The 16,803-nt window shown below is 37.5% G+C and overlaps 1 protein-coding gene across 1 annotated transcript in view; it reads right to left on the bottom strand.

Annotated features, from left to right (window-relative positions):
* LOC121426612 (mucin-5AC-like) overlaps positions 1-16,803 on the bottom strand; it is a 97,581-nt gene that overhangs the window by 80,319 nt on the left and 459 nt on the right. Inside the window, exons 2-5 of the mRNA XM_041622970.1 lie at positions 14,735-14,814; positions 7,134-7,220; positions 3,216-3,396; positions 789-928 (exon numbers count right to left, since the gene is read on the bottom strand). Coding sequence (XP_041478904.1) covers positions 789-928; positions 3,216-3,396; positions 7,134-7,220; positions 14,735-14,814 — 488 coding nt within the window. The remainder of the gene's footprint in view (positions 1-788; positions 929-3,215; positions 3,397-7,133; positions 7,221-14,734; positions 14,815-16,803) is intronic.

Raw genomic sequence — 16,803 nt, forward strand, 5'->3', positions numbered from 1 at the left:
GCTTTCTTGTAGTCCCAATTGTTTTGTCTATTCGATGGTATTTGAAATGATCGAATAGACAAAACAATTGGGACTACATACTTACAATGAAAAGTTGGATGCAGGATTCCTGCAGAAACACACAGCTCTTGACTTTGGCAAGATGCCTTTTCAAAGTGCCCTGCCCTGCGAAGTGGGCCGGGGGAACACACAAGTATTGTGCTGTGCAGATGTGCAACCAGAAGAACATATCAAGAAAGGCCGTTTTAACCCTAACCCTAACTCTAAGCTGCCTACCATTAATTTAACATGCACAATTGCCACAAAATTTGCACAGAACTTGCAAAGGAAAAACAGAGGTTTTGATGCTTGAATCACTTTGCCAATTCAGTTTAAAGATTTTAGAATTCATCTTCTATCAATCGTTTATAGGTTCAATTTGCAGATACTGAAATTCAAATAATAGAATTATATGTGCTATTCTTGCATATTCATATTACAGTGATGCAGTAATATGGTGATTTTCAATTCTTGACCACCCTTTTAGCAGTATGGAAGAAGAGAACAGTTAAAAATAACATGATCAAAATAAAAGATATGCTATCTTCTAACTTCAATTTTAACAAATGTTTTTCTCAAAAATGTTTAAAAAATATAAATTGTGGTTTTTATAAAAGAGTATACATCAAAGGATTTAAGACCAAGCAACAAAATGTAGTCACTAAAACTCATGATTTGGCTGATATTAATTACCTGGGGAAAAAAACAATATTATGTTGGGATAATAAGAATAAAAAAATTGAACTCACCATCCACTACATCGAAAATGATGTATATCCCAGATCTTATAACTTTACCAAACCCTGAAATCTCAGTAGGAATTTTGCGAGGCAAATGGTTAATGTAGAGATCGTTGCTGTTAAAAAACTCCAATATGGTATCGTCATTTCTATTTGAGGAATAAAAATCATTAAAAAAAATCAATCACCTATGCTAAACCAAATTTAATAAAGCCCCTATCAAACAGAAAATCAAATGTTAGAAAAATGGAAGCTGATTATTTTGCATGAAAATTATGTCTTCACTTCTTAACGATGTACAAAAGAAAAGAACATTGAAAGCATTCCAAATTAATGGAGGACATGCACCTCTTGTCTATTGGGTATGTCTAGGGACAGTGATTTTCCATTTTACCGGTAAATAAAACGGAATTCAGGTTTTTGCTGTGTACAAACAGAATTTCCATTTTCAGATAAAGTTGAAACGGAATTACAGATTTTCAGAAAAGGAAAATCACTGTCGCTTTATGTAATTCTGTTTATTGCAGTGCTCGATATTTGATTTCAATGTTATTCCATAATCGCTCGCAAAATATCACCAATAACACAATATATCATCAAATTCAAAACTTCTTTTATACATTCATTATGAGCTGCAATTTCATGAGAGCAGGGAAGAGGGAAATGAAACGAAGACTTTCATTGGTGCTTGTCCATGAAAAGCGGTCTTTCGGGTACCAACATACAGAGTTCTGAGTTTAAAGCAATAGAGACGATTCCATGCTAGAAAAATCAGCCATTTTCACAATATTTTTCAACCTGCTGTCCAAACAAATAAAGAACTTCAATTTGCTTTGGGGCAATACTAAAGTAATACTGGGTAGAAATGCAAAAAACTGACAACCAACCAAAATATGCTGTCCATAGGTGAATTAGAGTTTAAAATGTTGCGTGTTGTACGGGACATTTCTGCGTCCCGGACGACACACAACAATTTCACCTATAGTTTACCCATAATCAATTTTTTTGTGTTGGTTATTAATTTTTCACGAATACCCACTATAGCTTTATCATCGACAAAAAAGAATATTTCATTGCTCAAGCATTCAGCTAGGAATTAGAAATTGTTGTAAAAAAATGTCCCGTATGACACATATGGAATCGCCCTACAGAGCATCATCTGTGATCAATAAATACTGAATAACTTTTCATATTCAATCATATGTTAGTCATACCGTGTTACTGCCATGTATCAACATAATACAAAAAAAAATTCAATATTGCATAATTTTCGTAAAGCCCCAGTTTCACTAAGCTGATTTGGCTGCCATTTAACAAACCTTCAAATTGGGCAGGATAGGGGGAAAATGAACCACTTTATCTGACCAGGAGTCAGCGAAAAATAATCTGCAGTTATCTAACTTTCCCGAAGGAAAGGGGGATTCTTTACATCAGTGCAACACATTGTGAGACACAGAGTGAATACACTGTGAAACACACAGTGAACACACTGGGAAAGACTGTGACATACAGTCATACTGAAAACACATTGTGCAACACACTGTAAAACACAATGTAAATAAACTACACAAGAAACTGTGACACACACTGCGAGACACACTGTGAAACACACTGTGAGACACACTGTAAAACATAATGCAAGGCAGAGACACACTGCAAGACATACCGTGAGCACGCTATGAGACACAACATGAGACACACTGTGAACATATTGCGCAACATAGCGTGAGACACACTGAACACATTGTGTAACACACTGTGAAATACGAGGCACACTGTAAATCATGAAACAAGACACACTGAGACACACTGTTAACACATTATGAGACACACTCTGGGACATACTGGCCCGAATTCACAAAGGTGGTTTTGAACACCCACGGTTGAGTCCATGGTTTATGTAGATTTCCTGTATAAATTACATTTAAATTTAGCGCGTATCGGGTGCGTGTATGAAACATGTCCAATCCTGATGCGCTCTTTTTTCAAATTGACACCTGTTACCGTGGTAAGATACGCTTTTTTATTCATCAATCCACTGCTTGAAGAGTGGACTCATTATCAAAAACAGTGGACTCATGAATAAAACGGCGTGAATAACCATGGTAACAGGCGTCAATTTGGCGCACTGTGACAAAAGCGCACATTAGCATTGGACATTGTTTATACACGCGCCTGATACGCGTTCAATTAAGCGTAATTTATACTGGAAATCTGCATAAACAATGGACTCAACCGTGGGTTTCAAAACCACCTTTGTGAATTCGGGCCACTATGAACACTGTGCAATACACTATAAAACACAATCTAAACACAGATTACGACACACTGTGAAAACACTGTGAACTAACCATTAGACACACTGCGACACATACACTGTCAGACAAACTGCAATACCCAATGTGGGATAACCTGTTCTACAAGCAGGATACTCACTCAATTGACACTGAAAGACCATTCCTTGTATCTATTCTGATTGCGTACGCCCCTGTTTCAACAAATTTGAACTCGCAGGGGAATTCAAAATTGTAACTAACTTGGTCGAACGTTGTCATATGTCCCGCGTAGTACCGGCAAGTACCATGAGGCTGATTTGATTTTGTTGCTTCCTTAATATCTGCAAGAATGATCGACATAGAAATGAGTATTAATACAATCTGAAGTGTGATTTTGACCAGTTAAAAATTCCAATTAAGGACGTTCCACAGTTAGGTTTGTGCGTATCATGATCTGCGCGCTGACGTCACAATGGATGAACTGGTGATTAATCAGCTGTAGGTATTGTGAGCTGATTTTTCTCCTTATCTGCACTAACTGCAGATCTGACGTGTTATTTTATGAAGCTAATAAACTGGAATTATTCCATGGACCATTTTTTTATCCCTCTACATTTTCAAAATACTTTTCTCTGTAGTGCTGCAATTAAAGTATGATGAATATGACCCCGAGTTTGAAAATGGTAGAGTGGTTCAAAATTTTCCTCACGTAGATACAAAGCTTTTGGCACGTTTTGGGGGTGTTTTAAGAGGCACATTTGCTCTAATAAGAGTGCTGATAGTTTGAGAAAAGCACATGAACCCATATTCTTTCATGTTTGCACCTCCTAGGTATACTTTCCTCTACAACTTTGCAAAGTTTGGTGAAAATGGCATGGGTTCTGAATAAAGTGCAGCATTTCTTTTACTTCTCCATGTTTGTTATTGAAATTTGACATTTTTGAGGTTGGGTATTTGTTATCTTACCCGCAATTTCTAAGAATTGAGAGTGCTGTTAGACTTAAATGAGCAAGCAATTGAAAGCAATACAAATAGATTATCCATCTTAACAATACAATTATTAATCATATTGCAAAATTTGATGGGTTAACTTTGAAGCTCTATAGCAAAAATCAAGCACATGGACCCATGTTAATTTTTGCATATTTAGAATATTCAGGTGCTAAGTATCTATGTGCAAAGTATGATGAAAATGACATGGATTTTCAATGTTTGGGAGCAAGACTACGGGACCATTCGCATTTTAGACGGTATTAACTGACTGTTGATTGTTTTCGGCGCATTTCGGGCTGTTTCAAGCCAACTTGCAAAAGTTTGGACACTGATAATTTGAAAAGAAGCACATGGACCCCATATTTTTAATATTTTAACATCATCAAAACATATTTCTCTGCATTGGGAGCAAAATACAGGAACCATTCTCATTAGAGAAGGTATTATTAGACTTTTGCACGTTTTCGGCGCACTTTAGGAGGATTTCAATATTTTCAAGCCAACTCGCAACACTATGGACACTCATAATTAAAAAACAAGCGCATGGACCCTATATTTTTAACTTTGCTACATCTTCTATATACATTCCTCTACGGTTTAGTCAATGAAAATGACATGGATTTTGAATAAAGTGCAGCATAAACTACTTTTTTAGTATATTTACGTCTTTGAAGATTTGTTTTTCCCGAGTTTATGCACCAATCCTGCCAAATGAGGGCGCTGCTGACTTCAAATAGATATAGTTTTACCAATTAAAAGACTCTCCTACTTTGTTATCTACTGAGTTACACATCCTGACAGTTTGAACAATTGATGCGATATTGAGAGAGTTAAGATGATTTTAACTCATTTGTTGAATTCGTGAGGTCTAAGAGAGGCATTATTATGACATTTCATATCATTCAAATACAGCAACTTTGAAGTCCCATAGAAAAAATATAAGCACATGAACCTATATTATTTTTTGCATTTTCATAATGCCTAGATGCCAAAGTAACTCTCTGCAAAATTTGGTGAAAATGACATGGACTTCATTTTAACTGTGAACATCCTTAAATAGAGAAAAGTCAACCAAGAATAACAAAATTTTGTTGAAATCGGATGTAGAAAAATACCAGGGAATTTAAAGACAAACAGAACTTTGTTACTCCTTAGTTATTTTATACAACAATGACAATGAGAATATAACAAAGATCATGTCATTATAATTGATAATTGAACACCTGTAACCACCCCCCCCCCCCCTGCATACTCCATGCACAGGTCATTTGTTGTTGGCATGAACCTTTTTGTTGTTTATTAAGATATCATTATTATTACTATAATCATAATTATCATTACTTTTACAGTATTACTATTATTGTTCTTATTATGATCATTATTTTTATCATTACAGTGTGTCCCCAAAAAATGTCCCTCTGACATAGGGATGAATTAATTCTCATATGTGGTAGTATTCTCAAATAAATGTTCATGAGTAGGAAGCTCATTTAATGATCTGACTTCTATGAAAATTCCATAGGCTGTGCTTCAGCGGTTTTGAATAGACACTCTGTTATGTAACAGTGGTGCATTTTAGCCCATTCCAAGTTTGCAGCATTGATGCATTTCTACATTAGGTGGTTTCAGACCGCCTCGAAGTTCGCCAGTTCCAGGTATTCTCTGATCGGGAAATTTACCCCGATCAGAAAATACCAGGTATTTTGGTAATGTGAAAGCAAACTACGCGTAATTTCCCCAAAAGAAAATACCCGCTAAATAGTAGTTACTTGGCGAAATTACGAGAACTTTCGTGGGGATTTTTCCAAGGTCGCAGGTATTTAGGCGATGTGAAAGCAAATTACGGGAACTTTTATCCCAGCGTGTCGTTGGGCGCGGCGGCGTGGGTGGCTGCTGGGCAAGTGATTTTGAATCTCCCGCCTTGCCTGCTTATCAGACCACACTGCGCATGCTCGTAACTTCGGGAACTTATCCCGAAGGATGTGTTTCGGGGCGGTGTGAATGCAGGAATAATTAACGGGTATTTTTTAGCCTTAAAAAGTTCTCGTAATTTAACGGGGATTCTTGTGATCGAGGCGGTTTGAAACCGCCTATTGTCTATGGCATATTAACCCCCATTTTTACATCTAGGATCTGTGCAGGAACATTTCCCTTATCATATCCAGGCTAATCAAATCATAAACTTGGGCATGTTCAGAAGGACAAGAAACCTAAAAATTTAAGTTTGTTTGATGATTGATAAGGGGAATCAGTGCACCAACTTGGAAAGAAAATGTGAATGATGGATGAGTAAAATAAGCTGAAAAATAAAGGGGAATCCACAAGTTTAATCACCCTTTGTAAAAAGGAACTTTACCAGAGGAAAATTTGACTTTTTATAAAGTTACATTGAATTAACTTAACCACAGTAGCTTATTAACTAAAAAAATAAGGAACAAAAACAAAAAGCAGTATAAGGTATGATTAGGCATAAAACAGAGATGACCCATTGTCCTAATCATTGTGCATCTCCTGTTATCGAACATGAAATGAACTGGCAAATGTTGTTTTTGCCTTTCTGAACATGCTCATGGTTGTAATTTGATGAGCCTGGTTAGATCATGGAGATTTCCCTTGTCAGATCAGGGAATTCCTTGCTCAGATCAGGGAATTCCTTGCTCAGAATGTTCAAAGGGGGTCGATATGCTAGAAAGTGCAGAACACACAGCAGTGCTGCATGCATGCAAACTTGGAATGGGCTGAAAAGCACCACTGTTACATAATAGACTGTGGATTCAAAACCACTGAATGAAGACAATGAAATTGTTATAGAAGATAAAACATGACATGAGCTACTTAATTCCATACATTTCATTGACAATAATTTTTTTCTAAAGTAATTTAGCTGCATATCAGAGGGAAATTTTTGGGGGGCATGCTGTATATATTATATTGTTTATAAATGTGGGTATTTTGATTCTTTGCTTTAATTATTTCATCATTGTATATCTTATGAATCGCAGTAGTTTTAATTTCAGTGGGGGTGCATATGGAACTCTTGCACAATCGTTATGACAACTCAAAGTGCCTAAGAGATATCACTTACCACAATTCACACCAGTCCATCCTGGATAGCAACTGCAATAGTTGGGTTCAACACAGTCTCCGTTGACACAAGCTGGCTTGCAAACAGCTGTAAAAATATAGGTAGATAACATTATACACTGATAGCAAAAATAGTGTTCACGAGTGCAATTGAAGCCTTTATATCAGTAAATTGAACTGAAAAGCCAGATTTTGCACGAGGCAAAGGTAGAATATCTCGCTACTCTCTACACCAAATGCAAAGCCTTTTACTTGGCTGCAGATGTTGCAGACAGCTAGTATATGAAAGCAGTTTATGAAACTCACTAGGTGCTGGAGAATCGAAGAAATATGATCAGGCTTTTCTCAATATTTTGGCTTACTTTTAGAATTACAATGCAACTCCTGAAGGTCTGGGCCTGAAGGCGACAACATAAAAATTACAATCTGATTTTTTCTTCTTCTTCCAGTCTGGTACAGTCCGCCACTGGCGTATTATCGTACCTTGCATGGTCAGACCACCCCCCCCCCCAATTCCATACCACAGCTTAGACTCTGATATGATGGACAACATTAACAACAGGCTGTACTGTAGTACTTAATAAAAATAAAATCATTAATTCTCCCTGCAGCTCAAACTTGTTATTGAAAAATGAAATCATGGAAATTGCATAGACTAATCGTTATTTCAAATAAGTCTGGATGAAGCAAGAGGCAGTGATGTGACTGAGAATGAGACCATATTTAGGGTGAAAATCAGCTCACGGGACTTCGGAGGACATTCCCCTTCACGTCAGCATCTCGGTGAGAACTCAAGGGGTGCGGGCCCAGCGAGATGCAGCCCCGGGATGCCGCATGCGGCAAGCTGTAGTCAGTCACTCACGGTGCCGACAGGTCGTGATCTTGTTACATAACTATGATAACAATAGGTGGAGGCTAAGTCGCAAGGGATGCGATTCAATAATTGGACTCCATCGCAGCGAAGATCGAACTTCGGAGGGCCTCTGGTGGAGGGCTATCTCGCGAGAATAATTGCCTCGAATGTCACCGTGCTTCGGATCGCCCCCATCAATGAAAAGAACAATTCCCTCTGTCGTATTTCTGACACGGGTCGTAGCATTAAAGCTGGCTTTGGAGTGGAATCCGAGTGGAATTCAGGGCTAGGGGTTCGTACAACTTCTCCGCAGTACTTTCCCGGGTACTTTCTCCGGCTCCGACCGTGCATGCATAAATTTGTTCAGTTATCGAAATCGTTCGCAGTTATCGCTGCTATCGCATGGAAATCGTCTGCCTCGTACAACTTGGCCTCGTATGTGGTCGTCTGTTCGCATATTGTGAATCGGAGAAGGGGGTGCTGCATGGGGCTACAAGCCTTGTTGAAAGTATAGGGTATTAATTTACATTTTAAAGGAAATGCATCATAAAAAATATCCGGATGCAACCTTAATATGCCCTGCCTTCGATCAGCCGAGTCCTCAATTTTCTCCCGGAATTTTCTCACTAAACTTAATTAATAACTATACAACGCGTAAAAAATTATTATCTGATGTTTTTCTGTTCATGCATAATGTTCTGCCCCTAGCCCCCCCCCCAATTTTCAAAACCGTTTCACAGCCCCCGATTATCGAGGAAGAAACCTATAGGCAGGGGCCGCGAAAGCGGGGGGGCTTAATTACCCCTCCCCCCCCCCCCACTTTTTCTCAAAAACCGCGCACAAACACGTAAAAATGAACATATGATTGGGATTTTTGCATGGTCAGCCCCATTTGAAACTGTTCCACTGCCCCTGATATAGCGGCCAGGACGGTCGTCGTACGGGTACGTCGTGGTGATGGACATAAACAGACGCAGTAAAAACAAATCAAAATCAGGTTTCAAAATAAAGGATGCTTTCCAATCATCCTTTGATCTTGTCTATCGACCGTAAAATTTGACATTGTCTTCACCCAACCCCCCCCCCCCCCACCCATGCATCCTGGGGGGTGTTTCATGAAAGTTGTCAGCACTGACTAAATTTTCGGTGCTGACACTTTTAGTGAAATCCTTGGTTTTGATTGGCTGTGAGGCACTTGCCTCTGACTGTTACTACGGTAACTGTCGGAGAAAGCCAACTTGTCAGTGCTGACAACTTTCATGAAACGCTTCCCAGATCGAATTGTGTAATCGAAATCACCAAACACAAATGAAGGAAGAGTTTTGTTCCACAAAGGAGCTATAATCCACTTTTGGTATTTTTTTCTGTATATATATTTTTTTATTTTTTAGTTCACCATCACTATCCCTTAGCCACTGCTGTTTAATTTTGATATAGATGATAGTACTACCATCTTAGATTAATTAAATCATGATTTCAAAATTCTATAGCATTCATTTTAATTTTTGAAGATTTTTTGTAACTTTATTGTTCATGGATATAGCTCCTTTCGGGAACAATACTGTTTTGGATTTAGCTCCTTTTCAAACAAAACTCAAATTTGAAATCAATTTCTACTAACCTTTCCAAACAAAATTCAAATGCGATATGTTGCATTTGATTCCCACATCTAAGATACATATATTTGTATCAAAATATCAATTTTGGTCAAAAGTGGATTTAGCTCATTTTGGAATTATATATATATGTAACCACATAGGCGGCGAAAGCGGGGGGGGAGTGTCCCCCCCCCCCTCTAAATTTGAGGTGGGGGCCGGTCCCCCCCCCCTAAATTTTTTTTTTTTGATAACCCCTTTTTTTTTTTTTTGCTTGTCAATTTTTTTTCCAACGTCCCTTCCCCCCTAAAGTCACGTGGACCCCCTTTGAAACGTGTGTTGTCCCCCCCCCCCTAAAATTTAGGTTGATGACCTTTTTTTTTTTGCTTGTCTAAAATTTTTTGGGGCGCTTGTCCAATTTTTTACCTGTGTCCATCCCAAAATTTCAGGTGGACACCCCCTAAATTTTTTGGCTTCCGCCGCCAATGTGTAACCATAAATTACGCCGACGTGAGAAATAACAAATTTCTCCCAGTAATTTTGACGACTCGAAATATTCATGATATGCAATATCAAATATGTTTATATTTTAAAAATCACTGGAAACTTGTAAAGCACGTACATGCATTCAATATTTTCTGTCCCTCATCCCTCCTCTCACACCTAGAATTTCATTCATCACCATTTCCGTCAGACAATTAAGTTGTCAGATTCGGGGGGGGGGGTGGGCACATCCAGCCAGTGCCCCCCCCCCCCCGCTTTGAAAGGCATAACCAAAGCTGGAAAAATCGCTCAAACCGTTGAAGGGGGCATTAACGGCGGAGACATCAAAATTGGGGGGGCGGAACAAATATTTTTTCACCCACATTTTTCCCAGCCCGCTGCTAAACCTGACTTTTATATTTGTGTTCAGGGTGTTGCCCCAACTAAAGTCTGAAGTTTAAGTACATCTTAGTTTTCAGGGTTTTTTTTTCATTACAAACAAGATTAGATATCTGATAAGGCAGATGTGTGTTGAAGATTCTGCATCCGGGGCCAATGCAATAAATGCTCTAACAACTTGTCCACATTTATCACATTATTCATTTGTTTCACACTTGGCGTCAAAAGATGGCGCTATAACTATTACAACATCGGTCCTTGATAACTGGGCTGTGGATATTGCGATATTGTATCCACTGAGTGTAGCAGATGGTCTGATTCCCACACAAACTGCAGTCTTACACCATATCATGGCAAACTAATCTTGATCCAATACTGATGTGGTCTAATTGCCTATTGGTTTAAACACCACTTGGTCTAATAATCACATGGTATGCAAATGAAATATCTTTAAGGTCAGGTGTCTAATTTCCACTTTGTCTCCTTTAGTATCTGCCTTATCAGATATCTAATCTTGTTTGTAATGAAAAAAAACTGTCTCCACATTGTATTTTATTTTATATATAAACCCCTCAAAAAAAGTTTTGCAACTCAGTTTTGGGGGATGATATCTGTTTGGTTAATGAAGTATAAACGATAAAACTGGTTTCATTGGAAAGCTGAATCATTCCTCTTTACAATGACATGCCATTTGCTGTGATTATGTAATCATGGAATATGCAGTCACCATGAACATTGAGAAAAGTCAGAAGTGAAATGTTGCAAAGTGCATTGATTTCTAACAAGAGTCTCCATTTCTATAGAATTTCCACCATGCAGGCCGGCCGGTGACAGTGAATGCACTCGGTCCATCCTCGAAACAATTGGAAATTCGCTATTGGAAACGACGCATTTTGCAACATTTCATTTCTAACATTGCTGCGTATTATCATGTCTGTGTATTTCATGATAACACTAGCATTACAAATGACACATGATTGTAAAGGAGAATAATCATGCTTTCTAAAGATATCACTTTTACACATGATGATGGCACATTAAGAAATTTATTGGCACTCAAACTTGCAGTTTGAGTTGCAGAACTCAAACATGAAATGGCAACGAATTTTGCAACATTTCATTTTTGACATTGCTGCATATTTATCATGTCTGTGTATTTCATGATAACACAAGCATTACAAATGACACATGATTGTAAAGAGGAATAATCATACTTTCCAATGGTACATCTTTTACATATGATGATGGCTCACGAAGAAATTTATTAGCACTCAAACTTGGATTGCAGAACTTTTTTTGAGGGGTTTATTTTGTTGTATATTACCTTGTAATGGTTTTTAATTTTGAATGAAATAAATTAAAATTAAAATTATAATTCACTTGATCTTCCGATTCATGATTGCCCCTTGATGGTGTAACGAATTCAACAACAGTATGTAACGTCCATTATTGAATGTGTGTTATAAATAATTATTCCTGAAATATAACTTTGTAACAGGGGCGGCGGAACCGGGGGTCAGGGAAGGGGTACCCCCCCCCCCCCCCGAAATAGAAAAATAAAAAAAAATCCTCATATGACAAAATGCCTTTTTTTCCAAAATGAAAAAGGTGAAATGTGTTTTTATTCCAAAATGAAATATTCCTTTTGTTCAAAAGGAAATACGTTTGGGGGGTAACACAAAATGCATTTCATGGAAGAAAAGTAAGGTAGTCATTCGGCTGTTCTTGGCTACAAAAAGTGCTAAGAATTTTCGGTTTTTAGGTTGGAGTATCACTAAATTTTGACTCGCGTTTTGCGCTCGCATCAATTATGTTTAGTAAGGTACTCATTTTGTTCTCGTTTACAAAAAAAAAGTTCTTAGAATGTCCAGTTTTAAGTTTGGAATATCGTACATTTTCAGCTCTCGCTTCGCACTTTCATTAATCATTAATCGCACTTTCACTAAATCCAGTCCTTATCATGTTCCTTTTATGGTCAGTATATTAAAAGTTTTTAGCTCGCGCTTCGCACTCGGGTCAATTCTTTAGTTAAATACACATCTTTTCAATTATAACACAAACTGCTCGGAATGTTTAATTTTCATACGTGTGTGTGCGTGTGTAAGATGTATATAATCACAACTGGTTTAGTAAATGCCGTATAAATAAAATCGTAGAATTGCCCATGAACAGACGTGTTGTTCAGAAACTATTTTAGAAACGGATTTTGAATTCTCTTTTTTTTTGTCACATCATATAGGCACTGATGGAGAGAGCTACGCTCCTTTTAAAATCTACGATCTTATTTCTACAGCATTTACTAAACCAATTGTGATTATTTTATTCCATATGCCGAAGCAGACTAGCCTTGTAAGGGTATCAATTTACATTCAAAGAATATGACTACCTTACACTACTAAGAATGTTGCATTAAGGGTTAGAACCTGGCCAGATTATAGCAGTTGATGACTTGTTGAGGTGATTCTACACTGTTAAAAAAATTATCCTTAAAATAAAAGAAGTTCCTGCAGCAGAGTCTCGAGAACACCTGTAATCTTACCAGATTGCGTAATCTTACATTATATCATGTAAAATTACAGTAAATTGGTGTTTGGCGTATGAAACGTTACAATTTTTGTTCTTTTTAAACAGACCTGTTCTGCTTAATTGTAGAAAAATTCCTGTTTTGTGAATTTACAGAATGATTGTGTTATTGCTTTCTGCAAAATCTTTTTTTTCTGTAAAATCATTTTTTTAAACAGTGTATGTGAGGCTGCCTGTTCATATTTGCTTTAAAGCCTTCAAATAGGACCTAGCATAAGCAACACCTGTACCCCTGGGGTGACGCCAAGTTATTTTTCAAGGGGTAGCCAGGCAGGTGATTGTGAGGTCGTTACCACTTGCAATTTTTTTTTCCGGCGACTTTTTTGTCCATAATTTAGTATCACAGAAAACCCTTCTTAAAGTCTGAATAATGCTGCAAGTCTTGGAATTGTATTTTTCTTATTTATCTTGCTGTTTTATTGGTCAAAACATATTTCTTTTACATTATTATTTTACATCATTCTTTTACAACAAAAAAGTAATCTCACACTCTAAAAACAAATCAGTCAAAAATGACTAGTTAATAGGGTCAGCTGGGTGCAACTGTTATTCTAGTCATATTTGACTATTTTCTAGTCATATTTTACTAGAAAAGGGTTATTTCTGACTAGAATATATGTCAGAAATGTGAATATCAGTGATTGCCATGTCAGTTGCTCCTAGCTGACTACTGGTCTAGTCAATTTGACTGATTTGTTTTAAGAGTGCACGATCTCGCCTTCAATTGGATTTTTTTTAATACAGGAATTAGGTCTTTGCCTATATTGAAATTCGAATAATAATAATAATAATAAACAGTTCTTGTATAGCGCATATCACAATTATGAATAATGTCTCTATGCGCTTCCAAATGACTTGGATATTATTACCCCAGCTGTAGCTTGGCTGCCTTAACTACTATGATTACAGCGCACACGCATTTCAAGGAATAAATTCCTGCCAGGTACCCATTCACCTCACCTGGGTTGAGTGCAGCACAATGTGGATAAATTTCTTGCTGAAGGAAATTACGCCATGGCTGGGATTCGAACCAACAACCCCCTGTTTCAAAGTCCGGAGACTAATCCACTGGGCCACAACGCTCCACGAACCCGTAACCTTTTCATTAAAATCGCTATGGTTTTCTTACTGCGCGACGGTGACGAGTTGATCGATTTTTTTTTCAATCGCACTGAAATTTTACGACTCTCGTGCTTATGGATATTCTTGATGTTTTGTCAGACGGAATGAACCTTATCATGACGTCAGCCGTCAGGAAGGAAATAGCGCAGGACCTAAACTTTTGCAGCCGCCTCTTTCCTTTTTTTTAGTTATATCTTTCCGTTTCCTTTCTCCCATTTCTTTTCGCTACTTCAGATCACCAACGCACTGCAAGAACTCCGATGTGTATTTACCACCAGCCGGGAATCTTTATTGAAACAACACCAGTTTGGAATCAAAGTGGTGCTGTTTAAATACTAATTGGTGTGGTATAAACACCTATCTGGTGTTAGACCAAAATCTAACTGGTGTTGTTTAACACTTCTCTGGTGTGGACATAATATAGCTTCCGGGCTGGTGGTGAATCAACACCGGAGTTTTTGCAGTGCGCACGCTAAACAATGGTTTCAGCTTCTAAGAGCCTCTAAGATGGCGACGCGATGACGTCAATGCACATTTCACAAGGTATATTTATTAAGCATTACTTACGTTCACATACTAATCCTTCCTGGACGTATCCAGCACAGCACTCCGTTACCGTTATCGATGGCTGATCCTCAGCGATCCATCTAGGTAAGAGCGAGAATAGATTATCTTAATACTAGCACTGATCGCAGGAAGAAATAAGACAATTTATCTGTACTAACGAAGCACAATTCAAACCCTCTATTAAAACTAATCATTTTGCAATTTGCTAAAGCCGGGATAATAGGATGCAGCGCTTAGAAATATTTGCATAAAGCGCTATATAAATGCTGCATAATATTATTCTTATTATTATCATTATTATTAATATGATTATCATTATTGTTAGTATTGTTATTGTTAGTATTATTATCATTATTATTATTATCGTCATTAATGATGAGAAACTTTCATAATTGATATCAGTAGGGACTCTGTGTTAGATGTATTATACATCAAATTCTGTTCTATCTGACAGTTACACCATAGTACACACTAAGAAATAAAGGTTCAAAATTGAACCCCGAAAGGTTGATGCAAAATCAGCACCCTATGGGTTCAAAAATTGGACCCCTGATTTTAGGTTCAAAAATTGAACCCTGCGGTTGGGGTTCATTTTTGCACCCTGCGGGTTCAAAACTGCACTCCTAGGGGTTCAATTTAAAATTTAGGGTGCAGTTTTGAACCCGCAGGGTAAGCCCGCACGATCCCCAGTTATCACGGTCCTCCAGAAAATGAATTATCCTCTAGGCAGAGAAATTGAAAGTGAAAGTAAGATAAACTGACTGATACCAGTGATGCCTTCGCTCGACTTGCTCACTTGAACCGTTTTTCTGAATGATGCAGATGAAGCATTTTCTATTTATCATCTATTACTTTTACAATGGGAAGAAATGTGTTCAAATGCAAGGGTCTACTTGAGGCCTATACCGCAAAAACTGTTTCATACACCAGTGTACATAGAGGACCACACCAGTTATTTTACACCGGTGTTAAATTTGTGGTGTTAGTTTTACACCTATAGGTGTTATTACAACACCTTTGGTTGTTACATTTACACTCTTTGGTGTTATGTTCAATCTTTAGGGTGTAATTTTAACTCCTCAGGGTGTGGTCCTCTATTAACACCAATTGGTGTCAGTTTTAACACTACACTTTTTACAGTGTAGGCGTGAATTTGGTGATATTTTTTGGTCTCGGGGGATGACGAGACAACCCCCCCCCCATAGGTTTTGAATTTGGAAATGGGTTTGGGGTACTGCAAAAGCATCCTCTGCCATTTTTCTTTTCTCAGCGAATATCTTCTAAGTGGTTGTATCAAGTTTTCTTGTATTTGCATTTGCGCAATTAATTGATTGATTACGAAAGTTTTAAAGCAGCCAAAAGCTAAATTGTGAATTGTTGCACACAGCAAAAGGTACAATAAAAAAAAACATTTGCTGAAATTGCATTTGATAAAGTGTAATTAAAAAAGGAATACAACATAAATTTCACTAATAAATTAATGTTAACCCATAGCACAATTCATTGAATATCTGAATAAAGTAAATGCGTATTGGGCACAGAGTTTGCATCTACACACGCCTTTAGCATCTTCAGCAATGGCGCACTGGAATAATTTTTACTGGTGCAACTGTGCACCTTTCTGGTATAAAGGGGCACAATTGCATCTTTATAAGTCCTCTAAGAATGTGGTCCTTTGTGTTTACACCAATAGAAATGTGCAACGTTTAACTCTTTTACTCTCTACCGAGTGAATAATTAACTCCTCCGAGAGAATGAATAAATTTCCCTGGAATAAGAGTGACTCTCACTTGTAAAGTGAATGTCAAAGAAAAGTGTAAAATGCACATTCCTTGTTTGTAACTGGGTACCTTTTAAGGTGCATATTATTTTGCGTTAAAATTGTTAAAAATTGCACTTTAAAAGGTTTATCACAGTAATAATAATAAAAATGATAATAATATGCATTTGTATACCGCCAACGAACTAGAAACAATCTATTCAGAGGCGCATTGTTATTATTATTATTACCCCGGCCTTAGCTCGAGCTGCCTTTCAGCGCTCATGCATTAAACGAATTAATCCTGGCG

The sequence above is a fragment of the Lytechinus variegatus genome, chromosome 13 (assembly GCF_018143015.1).
Source record: "Lytechinus variegatus isolate NC3 chromosome 13, Lvar_3.0, whole genome shotgun sequence".
NCBI classification, from domain to species: domain Eukaryota; kingdom Metazoa; phylum Echinodermata; class Echinoidea; order Temnopleuroida; family Toxopneustidae; genus Lytechinus; species Lytechinus variegatus.